Source organism: Nyctereutes procyonoides, unplaced genomic scaffold, assembly GCF_905146905.1.
Source record: "Nyctereutes procyonoides isolate TBG_1078 unplaced genomic scaffold, NYPRO_anot_genome, whole genome shotgun sequence".
NCBI lineage: Eukaryota > Metazoa > Chordata > Mammalia > Carnivora > Canidae > Nyctereutes > Nyctereutes procyonoides.
In genome coordinates, this window is record NW_026575025.1 from 14,081,518 (window position 1) to 14,094,503 (window position 12,986).

Here is a 12,986-nt window from a genome sequence, read left to right on the forward strand (position 1 = left end):
ACACATGGTGCTTGGCTTGGTTCAGGCATGCTTCCTGCTACAATGACTGCTGTGGCTAAGAGCACTGAAGATGGTGCCAGGGGTCACAATGGCACCATTTAATGAACACGTACTTTATTTCAATCTCATGGTAGCAGTGTGAGACAGGAGCTGTCACTATTCCCACTTTCCAGACTGGGAAACAGAGGTAGGGAGTGGCTAAGACTGTAACTGATGCCCACGGCCCACACAAGTCGCTAGGTGGTGTGGGAAGCCCGGGGCCAGCTCCACCCACTCGCCCGCACCTCTCTCACGGGGCACCCGCCTGCCAGCAGGCCAACTGACCGAAGGTTGTAGGTGCGGAGGTTGCGTTGTCGCCTCTTGGTGGCTCTCAGCTTGACAAAGGTGCGGCCCGTGGGGTCGAAGACGCAGAGGACAGTAATGCAGACACTGAGGATGACCACCCAGTTGCAGACAACCATCCCTGCGGGGGAAGCAGTGGGAAGCAAGAGGCAGGGGTGCTGGGGTGACCTCCCGGGCTCAAGATGGAAACCTCCCCATCATCATCAGCTCCTGGGGACCAACAGGGCTCCAAAGCCCCTGGCCCCAGCCTCTGGCCACCTGGTTGGCCCATGCTGAGCCATGACCCCCCAGGCCCAGCCTTGGTACACATAAGCAGGCAGCTCTGGGGGTTTCTGGTGAGGAGTTGAGGGGCCCTCCACTCTTGCCCTGGGCCACTGTGTCTGCTCTTGCCCCCCCTCCCCCACATACTCCGTTCCCCTGTGGGAGGATGGCAGACCACAGGATGAAGCCCACAGCCTCAGCCACCATCCTGCCCAGCATCCTCACAGACGCTGCCCCCCTGTAGGTGCCTGAGCTTCCTCTTCTCTAAACTGACCTGTCCCTTCTACCCCTGGGCTGGCGGGACATACCGAGGGTGACATTCTTGGCAGTGAGGTCATTACAGGAGGTGTAGTACTGAGTGAGCCAGACGATGCCCACGATGGCATAGATGAACTCGATCACCAGGATGGCTGCGAGGAGAGCAGGGCCCTGGCTGAAGGACGGCCATGGTTGGCCTGCCAGGGAAGGGTCCTGGGACTTCCACCTGGCCCCTCCTGCCGCAGGGCCTCCAGCCAGTAATGTGGCAGGGGCCTCAGACCCCGACCCCCCACCCCTACCCCCACCCCCGGCACAGGCCTCATGGTGGATGGGGCCCAGGGAGTGTGGCTGCCCCACCACCTTTCTGTCCTGCTAGCCTACGTGCCCTCGGGGCCCCCAACGCCTCCCTGAGAGGGTGACTGGAAAAGCAGATGACAAAGAGGCATTTCTCTGTTCTTTCAGGATTTTAGAATTATGTTCATGAACTCTGGTGGTATCAGACATATCTTAGGCAAGTTACCTAATCTCCCTGGGCCTCCGCTTCCTCATCTGTAAAATGGGGTGACAACTTCTGCGTTACAGGACTGCAGAGAATTGAGAGAGTGTTCATCTCATGGAGACTGCTATTTCCCAGAAGGAGGCTCCAGCCCTCGGGGCAGGAGGAGGGAGGAGCCCTGCTTAGGCCAGTGGGATAGGGGCATGGGACAGCCTTAGGGACCCAGTTCCAGAGGCAGCGCCGGTGGTGGCTGAGAGTCCAGGCTTTGGAGACAGACATCTTGGGTTCGAATCTCAGCTCTGACACACACACGCACACTAGCCATGTAACCTTGAAGGAGCTAATTAACCTCCCTGAGCCCAGATTCCTCATCCATAAAGGCGAACCCATAATGCTCCTCCCTCAGTTAATAAGGGGGAAAGGCTTAGCACAGTTCCTAGAAGTGGACAGAAGTGTTGCTAGGAAAGACTGGGAGGGGCAGCTGGAACCCAAGCCCGGAAAGTAGACATGGGCTGGCCCTCCAGGGAGCTGATCTGGCCCCCTGATGGGCTTCCGGAGAAAGGGGGCTCTTTGGGGAAAAAGTTCAAAGTAGCAGAAGAGAAGCACAGAGGCCAACAAATTCTTCCTGTAAAGGCTCGAGTAAATATTTTAGACTTTGTGGGTCCTATGCTCTGGCACAACTACTCAGCTCTCTGCAGTCACGCGTGAGCAGCCAGAGACAAGTGAGTACATCAATGAATGAGTGTGGCTAAGTTCCAATAATACTTTATTTACAAAAATAGATGGAAAGCTTGATGTGGCCCTCAGGTCACAGTCTTCCCACCCCTGGTCTAGAACACAAGCCCAGTAAGTCTGCTGGTTTGCTGCTGGACCCTGGTGCCAGCCCAGGGCCTGGCCTATCGCACATGCCCCACAAATGTTGGCTGAGTGAATGATGGAGCCCAAGAGGAGCAGGAGGTGGGGGTGGTCTGGAGCAGCCCCCATTCATGGTGGGTGGCCCTTACCCAGGCGCACGTAGAGTACATACTGCATGGACTCGCGGGGCTCCGTGTAGAGGATGCCCCCGCGCATGCTCAGCCAGATGATAGCCATCTCGGCGATCATGCAGCTCAGCAGGATGCCTAGGTAGCCGCGGCCGTGGTCCACCAGGTTCAGGGAGCAGGCCTCATTTGGGTTGTAGACCAGGCCGAAGAGCACCACAGACAGGATCACAAACCTGGGGAGATGCACACATGAGGGGAGCCGGGCAGCCTGGGCACCTCCCACAGTCCCTGGCCAGCTGGGAGGACTTGGCAGGGGGAGGGCTTCAACTGCTTCAGGCTCAGGACCACCATCCACCTGGTATCTGGTGCCTCTGGGGACGCTGGCAGCCAGGGACAGGGAAGTGAGAGTAGGGAGCTCAGTTGCCAGCTGTGGGGAGAGGGCAGTGGCAGCCCTGTCCAGTGATGGCGCCAGGTCCAGGGGTGGTCAGGCAGGGTCTCTGGGCTCCACGCAGGTATCTCCCTAATCGGTGTGTGTTCCAGACACCAACTCCTAGGAGCCAGGAGCATGGCAGGGTCAGGACAAATGGCCAGAAAGCCTTCTTCCAGGCCTGTGGGACAGCCCTAAGACTCACCAAGTGGTATGCAGGAGGAAGAGGAAGATGGCTGGCAGGACGAGGTCATCACTGCCCACAGACCAGCGCCGCCGGAACACCACAATCCCGGGCATGGCTGGCAGCTCTGCAGAGGCTCAGCGGGCCTGGTGCTCACCTCCTGAAAGATAGCAGAGGACCCTGTGGCTGCCTGGGCTGCTGTGGCATCCAGGGCCACCACAGTCCTAGCCAGGTGTGCCCAGTATACAAGCATCTCTCAGGCCCCACAGCCCAGGTGCTTCCAGGCTATCGGAAATGCTGATCCATGCCTGGGCAAGACCCACCTCCGACCCCGTCTGCCCCCAGAGCCAATATAAAGAACCTTAGCAACCAGAGATGGGCTTCCCCTGAGGACTTAACCCTGAGGGACTCTTGCCCCCAAAGACTGGCACCAGCCCTTTGGGATCGGCTCTCCCTGGGGTTACTGCAACAGTAACTGCTCAGTTCCATTAAAGACCTGGGCTCACCTTCTGCCTCCTACATGGATCAGGGGAGCCCCTAGCTCTGCTGTTGCCTTTTCTTAAGGAGACCCAGCCCAGTGCATGTAGTCCTTGGGGGTAGTGTGGGGGCTTCCCACACCAAGCATGAGCCAGTCCCTCAGCACAAACCGAATAAGACAGGTAGAAGGCGGAAGACCTTGGGGAAGATGAGGGTAAGGGCATGCATGGATCTAGCAAGTATGGAGGCAGGAGAGTGCCCAGCACATAGCAAGTGCTCAGTAAAGATCTGTTGAATGAGGTCCAGTTTCTTGCTTTGCTGGACCCCAGGAAGTATGCTCTATGACTTGATTTCACACTCATCAGACAGATGCCCAACCACAGCTATGCCTCTTGGTAGAGAGGGACACAGCTGGGATCCACGGTCAGGGGTGTGACTGGGGCCACCCAGCCCCTCTGCTGGAAGGGCAGTGAATGAGTCCTGCAGGATATCCCGTCCTCCTGGCAACATACCTCCCATGCCCACCTTGAGCCACTCAGCCTTTGCTGCCCAGTTCAAAACTCTCTGAAGCTGCTGAATTCAAATTAGCCACAGGCCAGCTCAGAAGGAGCACTCAGGAATCCAGGGCCCCCATGCCCTAGAGCCCTAGGAACAAGGGCAGCACTACAGACCAGAAGGCTCCCCCCGGGGAGGCTGGTCTAGGAGATATTGGTGAGGGGCTCCAGTTCACCTGGGCTGAACTGTGCAGAGGAACCCCTGCTGTGGGGGTGGGTACCCCACTGGTGGGCACCTGCCCCCAGGCCCAGAGGCTTACATGGCACCTGGTTCAGAGGCGGGCGGCAAGTCCTCCTCTCCCCGGTGGCAGCTCCGGGGAAAGCAAGTGTCCTCAGAGACCAGCATCACTCGGGAAGCAAGTGACCAAGTATCCCCCTGCCAGTTGGCAGGGCCCTCAGGTTGGATGAGGGGCCGTGGGGCTGGGTGGCCCGCCGGCATGTCCAGGCCGGGCCGCCTCTGTCTCTGTCTCCCTGGTGCAGCCACTTTAGCCAGCCGCTGCCAGGCTGCTCCCTGCAAGCTGGCGGGCGGGCTAGCCTGGCGGGGTCGTGCCTACTCCTCCCCCCCTCAGGAAGTGACATCATCCCACTCTCTCCAAGGAGGAGTCAAAGCACGGATTCTGGGAAGTGGGGAAGAGGATCAAGAGCACGGGAGGGAGCTGCGTGGTGGGGTGGCTGGGTGGGGGTGGGGGTCTGGGGCTCCAACAGGGGATGTGAGTCCCTCACAAGGGGCTGATGGGCCTGGGACGGGAGGAGCAGGGACACTGTGGGTCCGTAGCCAGGCTGGGGTGGGACAACCAACAGCTGGTGTGGCAGGCGCCGCTTCTCTACAGCCCCTCCCAGTCTCCAGGTGGCTCCTCTTAAAAATACTGGGCTGAGGGGGCCCCCTCACATGAATAAGATTACTGGGAGGTCAGCTGGTGGGGTCCCAGCAGGTGCCGCAGCTCCAATCCCCATCTAAGCACTAATCCAACCCCACCCCTGCGGTAGCAACTGAAGGGGAGTGCCCTCCCAGAGGGGGAAGGTCAGGCCTCTGCCAGCAGCCCAAGAACATCCTGCTCTCAGGTGCCCCCCCAAGGCCCTCCCCCACCGCCTGGAGGAGCACCCCCCTCTCATCCCCACCCTTCACTTCTGGGAGTCTGGACAGGCTAACACTCAACTCACACCTGCAAACTCAGACACACAGCCTCGCGTGTGCACACAGCACTGCCCTTCCTGCTCTCAGGCGGAAAGGTAGGGAGAGCCTGGCTCCCCACCCTGCAGAGGGAGCCGAAGATGTGTCAAGACTCCTGAGAAGTATGGCCAGTGACGGCCTCTGGCCAGGTTCAGGGGGTGACCAGCCTGAGGCCAGCAGCTGTGGTTAGTGCCAATGACCACCTACATCACATGGCAGGGCTCCTTCGGGCTGACCCCACTGGGTACCCTGGTACAAGCCTGGGCACCACACCCTCATCCTCCAGCCTGTACCTAGGGCCAGCGCCAAGAATCCAAGGGTGGGTGCCCAGGCTGCCTGGCTTCAAACCTGGACCCTACCACCCATTCACTGTGACTTCCTAGCTGCGCCTCAGTTTCCTCATCTGTAAAATGTCGCTTGACGCCACCTGCTAAAGTTCTGGTGAGGACCACGGGAGAGGAAGTCTGCAGAGGCCCCAGGAGTGCTGGATAATGTCAGGGATGGGCCCAGTGAGTGGGTGAGGCAGAGGAAGGGCTTGAGAGCCCCGGTGGACCAGCCGTCCCTCCCCCGCCCAGGCTAGTGAATACTCCAGCTGATCAACGACAGGTCACAACAGGTCACGGGTATTGTGGGGTGAGGGTGACAGGGCCGGTGCTGCTGGGAGCAGACGGGCCACTCCATTCCATGAGGATTCATCAACATCAGGGCTGCTATTCTTAAGGGCCTGAAAGGCACTCTTTCTCTGAGACCCCAGCCCTTCACAATGGGGGCCTGTTCCCCTGCTGGGATGTGATTTCATTTGGAGGAAATGTCTCAGGAGGGGGGAGGGCAGAGGCTACTTCTTGGTCTGGGGTGGCCACAAAGCACCTCCTCTGGCTCTCCTCCCTTGGGGAACAGGGTCGATGCCCTCCAACAACTGCATTAGTGGGACATACAGCCTCCCCTCCTTCCTTACCCCAGATGAGTGGCACCTCCAGGGTGGGAATGGTGCCCCCTCCAGCAGCAGAGAACCGAGGCACTACTGGGGGCTCCCTATATCCCCTGGCTAGGCCCCCAGCTCAGGCAGGTCTGAATGGGGTCCCAAGACCCTCTTCATGTAGATCGTCTGACTCGAGTGGCCCTTGGGAGCCCCTTTCTTCCCCCATCCACAAAGCCCCATTTCCCTGCTGGTGATGCAGGACCCCCAAGTTAGGTATTAACCATTTTTGGGAGTTCCTCTTTCTAAAGATACAAAACTCTTTTTAAAAAATGCACATGCGGGATCCCTGGGTGGCGCAGCGGTTTGGCGCCTGCCTTTGGCCCAGGGCGCGATCCTGAGACCCGGGATCGAATCCCATATCGGGCTCCCGGTGCATGGAGCCTGCTTCTCCCTCTGCCTGTGTCTCTGCCTCTCTCTCTCTCTCTCTCTCTCTCTCTGTGACTATCATAAATAAATAAAAAAAATTTAAAAAAAAAAAAAGAAAAAAAAATGCACATGCTATCCCCTACTTTAGAAACCCTCTACAGCTCCCCATGCCTGCAGGATAAAGTCCAAGCCCCTCAGGCAGTGGTTAAGGGTCTTAGTCTCTGGCTGGCAGGCTGTGCAATCTTGTGAGGGTGCCTTCCCCTCTCTGAATCCTGGACCAGAAAGATACTGTCCAACCCCTGGAGATCCAGGGCATAGTCTGATATAAGCACAGAACCCACCTTCAGCCAGCCAGTTCCTTCTGGCTGGGGAGGCACTCCATCCCCTTCTCACACTGCCCCACCCTCCTTTCCTAACTCCCCCCAAAACTTGCTGTCTCCCTAAAACACCTCATGGGAAGATTCCATGCTTTGCTTACTCTAGTTCCTCTGCCAGGCAAAATCCTACTCATCTTTCCAGAGGAGCCAAAAGTCATGGCCTCTTTGAAAACCATCCCTGACAGCACCCACCCCCTAACCCCACTCTTCCCAGGCAGAACAGGCTACTCTCTGATGGGATCTCCAGACCTCTCACTCCAGCGTAGCCCTGGGCACAGTGTCGTATGGTAAACTTGCCAATTCCTCGAGGCCTGTCCCTGCTCTGGTTCAGCCGAGTCCCCTAAGGGCCTGGGTCTTACAGAACCGCCCATCTTCCCACCCACTTTGTGCCCCTAGGGTGCGAACACATCTCACCTCAAACCCTCTCCTCCTGAGCAGCCTCAGTGGCCTGAACCACAGCTCCATCTCTCAGAAACAAGTTCCCCTTCAGCCAGGAGGGCCAGAGGTGGCTCCTTTCCCTTTTAGCTCTCACATCCTTGGCTTTTTGGTTAATGTCCCACCCCAGTGCCTCCCCTGACCACTGAAGGAGAACCATCTTCTGCCCCCCTCTGGCTCTCTTACAATCTAGGGCTTTAGTTTCTGTGGCTGCAAACCCAGGATAAGGCCACCCCTGAGGGCTATAGCAGGAAATGGTTGGGATGGTGTCATTGAGGGCTAGCACAGGCCCCACAGATGGGGCCATCATAACCAAGCTCCTGCGGGGCTCACTGGGGCCTTTGTGGCAGGGTGATCTGTGACTGGGTGCTGGGGTCTGGGCCAGTGCAGCTGCCACCCATGGTTGGCTCCAGCTGGGCAGAAGGGGCTGGACTAAACAGGTATAAGCCTGGATAGGCTCACCTGCCCTTGCCGTGAGCCTTGCGGGGTTGCTGGTTAAAGGTCTCCTTGGGCTTGGCCCTGGGAGCAGGTTTTAGGGAGAAGAACCCCTCCACGGTGGGTGCTAACCAGCAAGGTGCCAAGAGCCCCCAGGTGAGGGAGGAGGGGGAGGGCGTGGCTGTTGTGTCTATTCTCTGGAAGACCCAGGGCTGCTGGGAGATGGGAGTGAGGCCAGGTCACTGGAGCCAGGCTGAGCCCATCACCCTCAGGAGACAGGACGACATGCTGCAGGAGGGCTGTGGCGGGCCATCTCCAGCTTCCAGGTCAGCCCACGGGACCTCCCACTTGGCCTGAGGTGGCCCCAGGCATACAGGATGGGCTGGAGTTGAGCTGGAACAGAGGGATAACCGGCAGGTCCAGGCCACAGGTCCTGCCATGAGGTGAGCACCTTCTGTGCCCCCAAGTTCTAGACTAGTTACCTTACACCCTCACAGGTGGGAGGGGATGCAGGGTGACAGCTGCACTTGGTGCACAGGTTATAAAAACAGACCGTGCCTAAGAGCTGGCTATGCACACTGGCCATGTGCCCTTGGACAGGTTACTTACCTCTCCATGCCTCAGTTCTTCCTTTCTCAGATGGGCTGAGAACAGTACCTACCTCAGAACTGTCACGGGGTCAGATGAGCCACACACTGTGGTGGCCAGCCAGTGCCCCTCCAACAGCACTGCTCCCAAAGGAGGTACTGAGGCTCAGGCATCACCCGACTCCTTCCGAGGAACAGGAGCTCTGCAGCAGGAGACACAGGCCATACCTGCTGCCACCCAAGACTCACACCTACTGTACAATGGTGGCGAGAAGGGGCTCAAAAACAGTACCATCACCCTCTTTCGTGGGTGAGGAAATGGGTCCAGAAAGGTGCCAGGGACTCCGGGCTTCCCCATGCATCCAGCTCTGCGGTGTCACCACCCCGGTGCTGGACACACTGTCCCAGAGTCCTGGGGCTGGCCCCTGCCCTGCTTCCTCACGTGCACCCCACTTGAACTCCTTACAAGAGATCTGTCTTTCACACTCCTGATGCATAGATGGGAAAGCTGGCCAGTCCACATGAGGTCCACCCACAAGAAGGTATCAACTACTTGTACAGTTTCCAACAGAGTCATCCATGGCTGGCTCTCCACCTCCCAGGGCAGGGTCCTCATTACTCTGCAGTTCGGCTGGCGAAAGTCAGGAGACCTCAGACCTGAGCCCACCCTCCCTGCTAAGGCTGGAAATGGAGCCAGGTCTAGCCACATCTTAGAGCTGCCAGTCCTGGACCAAGAGCAGTGTCCCCAGGCCAGAGTGTCACTGCCCCTCCAGACCTTGGTTTCTTCTTCTGGAGAATGAGGAGCCTGGCCTACTGACAAGAGGCTCGTGTTTTTGTACTCAGATTAGTATTTACTAATTTGATTAATTTGTTGTTGATTTCACAACAAATGGCTCCATGTGCCTTACAGGAACCAGAAACAATAGAGGTAGAGAATAAATTTAAGAACAAACAAAGTTCAGCAACAAAAACTAAGGAAATTAAAACAGAAAGTGAGGGGAATCCGTTGCACACATGTAAGGAGACATAAAGGCTCTCACAGGAACTACATGTAACGTAAAGGCTCTCACAGGAACTATTATTAGACTCTGTGCTTCCTGGTGGCCAAAGAGAAAAAGGAAACTGGGTAGTCTGTAAGGTCTCTTTTAGCTCTGCAGGGTACTTTGATCATTAGTCCTCTGAGGGGAGGGCCGGGGACTCCCCCCTACCCACAATGAATGGGATTCCCCACTTGAAAGGGCTGTGCAGGGACACCTGGATAGCTCAGTGGTTTGGCATCTGCCTTCAGCTCAGGTCGTGATTCTGGGGTCCTGGGATCGAGTCCTGCACTGGGCTCCCTGCAGGCAGCCTGCTTCTCTGTCTGCCTATGCCTCTCATGAATAAATAAATAAAACCTTTAAAAAAAATGTTAAGAAAAAAAAAAAGAAAGAAAGGGCTGTGCAATGGGAAGGTACTCCAAACAAGGTGAGAGGGACAGACCCCTGCTACCTGCTTGGCTCTCTTGGTCTGATTCTGATTGTGTCTGTGTTGGAGGCCTGAGTTGGTCTAGTCTGGGTGGGGAAAGGCTTCTGACCTGGGGGGATGACTACAGGGTGGCTGGGCCCCAGGGAGGCCCGAAGGGTGAGTGGTGGCCAGAGGCTCCATCCTAGCTGGGATGGGCTCACCACTGGGACACCCTCTTCCCTACCCTCTTTATCAGGGTCCCAACCCCTCCATGGGGTTCATGGCTCAACTTCATGGCTAGTTAGGGAGCTAGTTAACCTCCTGCTCACTCGTGTGGCTTCCACGAGAGCACCTGTAGAGGGAGGGGATCAACACATAGTAACCTGGTTCTGATTTCCTGAAACTGCAGGGCGGTTCCAGGGTGTCAGGATGATGGGGAGGAGACAGCTCACCTGTAAGGAAGGGTCCCAGTCATTTCCCTTCCTCTGGCATTTGTCAGTTGCCTACCACATCTTGGGCCTGGTCTAAGCCCTTTGTAAACCTAACTCAGTCCTCAGAACAACTCTAGAAGGTCGGTACTGCTATTACCTGTATTTTACAGATGAGATGTGACCTGCCCAGTGTCACATGGCCTAGTTCCGGAGCTAGTGTCTTTGCCACCACACGCTGCTTCTGAGGAGCAGGCCTCAACTAAATGGCCGCTTCTGAACCCAGAAGCTGGCTTCAAACCCCGTCAGAGAGTGAGTAGGTGGGGGCCTTGGAAGCCAGAAAGAAGGCTCTGGGACTCCACCTGGCTGCAGACTCCTGGTCACACCACCACGTGGGAGAGGGTGGCTACTGGCCTATTGTGCAAATGGGTAACGCTAAGCCCAGGCAAGTCCCTTGTCCTGTCTGGAGGTGGGCAGGCTGTGCAGCCAGGAGAGATCACAGAGTTAAGCTGTAAGTGTGGTCTCAGTCCAGCCTCATCAGGCTGTTACGCCAGCTTTACAGATGAAGAAACCACCGCTCAGGGAGGTGCAATGTCTGCCCAAAGATCCCGCGACAAGGAGCTGGGATCAGGAGCAGTCTCCTTGAGTTACTTGAGAGGGAAAAGAAGGAAAAAGAAAAATGTCTGTGCCTCCTTCCACCACAGTCCTCATTCCTACACATAGACACAAAGACCCACCTGTTCCTGCCACCTCGAATGCCCCTTCTCCCTCTCAGGTCTGCGGCCCCACACAGAGGCTGGGCTCTGGAAGGCTCAGGGAGGAAAGAGCCGACAGAGGCAACAGAGTGAAAGCACATGGGGACTGGGGGCTGCGTGTGCCACCAGCCTGTGCCCAGGTGTGTGCTACCCAAGTTAGGGCCCCAAAAGCTGTTGCTTTTCATGCCTCAGCTGTGCCCAAGCAGAAGGCAGAGCCGAGCCTGCCCAGGGCTGCGGCCAGATTCAGCACGAGACGGGCCCTTACATGCTCAGGCCTGGGGACTGACACCGTCAGCCTGGGGTGGCAGGGAGTGGGATGGACACCACTGCCACTTGTCCCTGTTGCCCCCAGAGCCCTAGACTAACAAACCCATTTCCTCCCTCCCCCTCCCTCCAGGCTGGGACAGCAGTGAAGGGGAGGCACCTCCTCCACCCCTCCCTATGGCCCTGGGAGTGGGGATGACTGTTCTCAGTGGAGACTGAGGCTCCAGGAGGTTGAACCATCTTCCCACACCAGTGTGCTTCCTGGACAGGGCTCTTGGCCCAGAGTTCAGAGAATGAAAAGGAGGAGCCCAACTGCCAGAGGTCCCGACTGCTAGCCATTCTGGTCTGGGCCTAGAAATCACCCCAACAATGATCTTAACACCCAGTTGGGTTTTTTTTAAAGATTTATTTATTTGAGGGATCCCTGGGTGGCGCAGCAGTTTGGCGCCTGCCTTTGGCCCAGGGCGCGATCCTGGAGACCCGGGATCGAATCCCACGTCGGGCTCCCGGTGCATGGAGCCTGCTTCTCTCTCTGCCTGTGTCTCTGCCTCTCTCTCTCTCTCTCTCTCTCTCTCTCTCTCTCTGTGTGTGTGTGTGTGTGACTATCATAAATAAATAAAAATTAAAAAAAAAAGATTTATTTATTTGAAAAAAAGATTGATTTATTTGAGAGAGAGAAAGTGTGCACATGCACATGAGCAGAGGAAGGGGCAGAGAGAGAGACCGAGAGAGAATCTGAAGCCGACTCCCTGCTGAGCATGGAGCCTGACATGGGGCTTGATCTCACGATCCTGAGATCATGACCTGAGCTGAAACGAGAGTCTGACACTTAAACGACTGAGTCACCCAGACACTTCAACACCTGTTTACTTTCTTAAAAACTGTTAAATAGCACTTATTACATGCCAGGTACCTTAGCAAGGAGTTCACAAATATCCCCTCCTTTAATTTAACCTTAACCTAGTGAGGTAAGCGCTAGTCTTACTCCATTATAAGGTTGAGGGAACTCAGGCCCAGAGAAGTTAATTAATTAGCCCAAGGTCACTTAGTAGGCAGCAGAGCCAGGCTGTGAAGCCCCAGGCTGCGCTCACAGGCCTCTTGAGAAGCCTTCATCAGGGCTCCATTTATCACAGAGGCTCCAGCTTCTCACGCTGATGCTAATTATTTTCCACTCTTCTACAACAAACAGGATTTGCCATCTGCCACCAGCCTGGCCTGTCACTGACACCAGCCAGCTCCCTGGGAATCAATTGGGGCCTTTGGTCTCCTGCTAGTTGCTCTGGGAGGTCAACTGGCTGCTGGGGAGTGAGGAGGGAGGGCTTGGGGCCTCCTCCCACTCCACAGCCCTCCCCTGTTCCTCTGTTGGAAGGTTCACACTAGGACCCACTCAGTCCTGGGCCCAAAGGCCCTGTTTCCAACAGTAGAAAGGGGTTCCCCAGGTTCTGTTTCTGAATTCCTCCTCAGGCTGTTTATTTTCCTGAAATTAGGAAAGGGCCCTTGCCCCACATCCATTCTTACAGCTGGGGTAAAGGTACCCTGGGGTGGCTGCATCCAAGCCCCAGGCCAGGTCCTCCTGCCTGTCTGGTGGTGGTGGTGGGGGGGGTTGTTTCCATTCAGGGGAGTCCCTTCCCTACAGTGCCCATGGTCCTTCCACGTGCTCTAATGAGCCTTTCCCCAGCTCTCCTCTGGAACCTTTCTTCCCTCATACTCAAGGACCTGGAGGGAGTAGCCAACCAGTGAGCCCACCACCACTACCTCCCCTCG

At 56.7% G+C, this 12,986-nt stretch overlaps 1 protein-coding gene across 4 annotated transcripts in view; it reads right to left on the reverse strand.

The window, feature by feature from the left end:
- Positions 1-12,986, reverse strand: part of DAGLA (diacylglycerol lipase alpha) — a 61,568-nt gene that overhangs the window by 21,601 nt on the left and 26,981 nt on the right. The window contains exons 1-5 of one of the 4 annotated variants that reach the window (XM_055313222.1): positions 4,243-4,314; positions 2,973-3,111; positions 2,362-2,573; positions 912-1,013; positions 325-463 (exon numbers count right to left, since the gene is read on the reverse strand). In XM_055313222.1, coding sequence (XP_055169197.1) covers positions 325-463; positions 912-1,013; positions 2,362-2,573; positions 2,973-3,067 — 548 coding nt within the window. In that variant the 5' untranslated portion in view covers positions 3,068-3,111; positions 4,243-4,314. Of the gene's footprint in view, positions 1-324; positions 464-911; positions 1,014-1,381; positions 1,446-2,361; positions 2,574-2,972; positions 4,315-12,986 lie in introns of those variants that run through there. The other 3 variants (XM_055313214.1, XM_055313204.1, XM_055313230.1) reach the window with 3 other exon arrangements.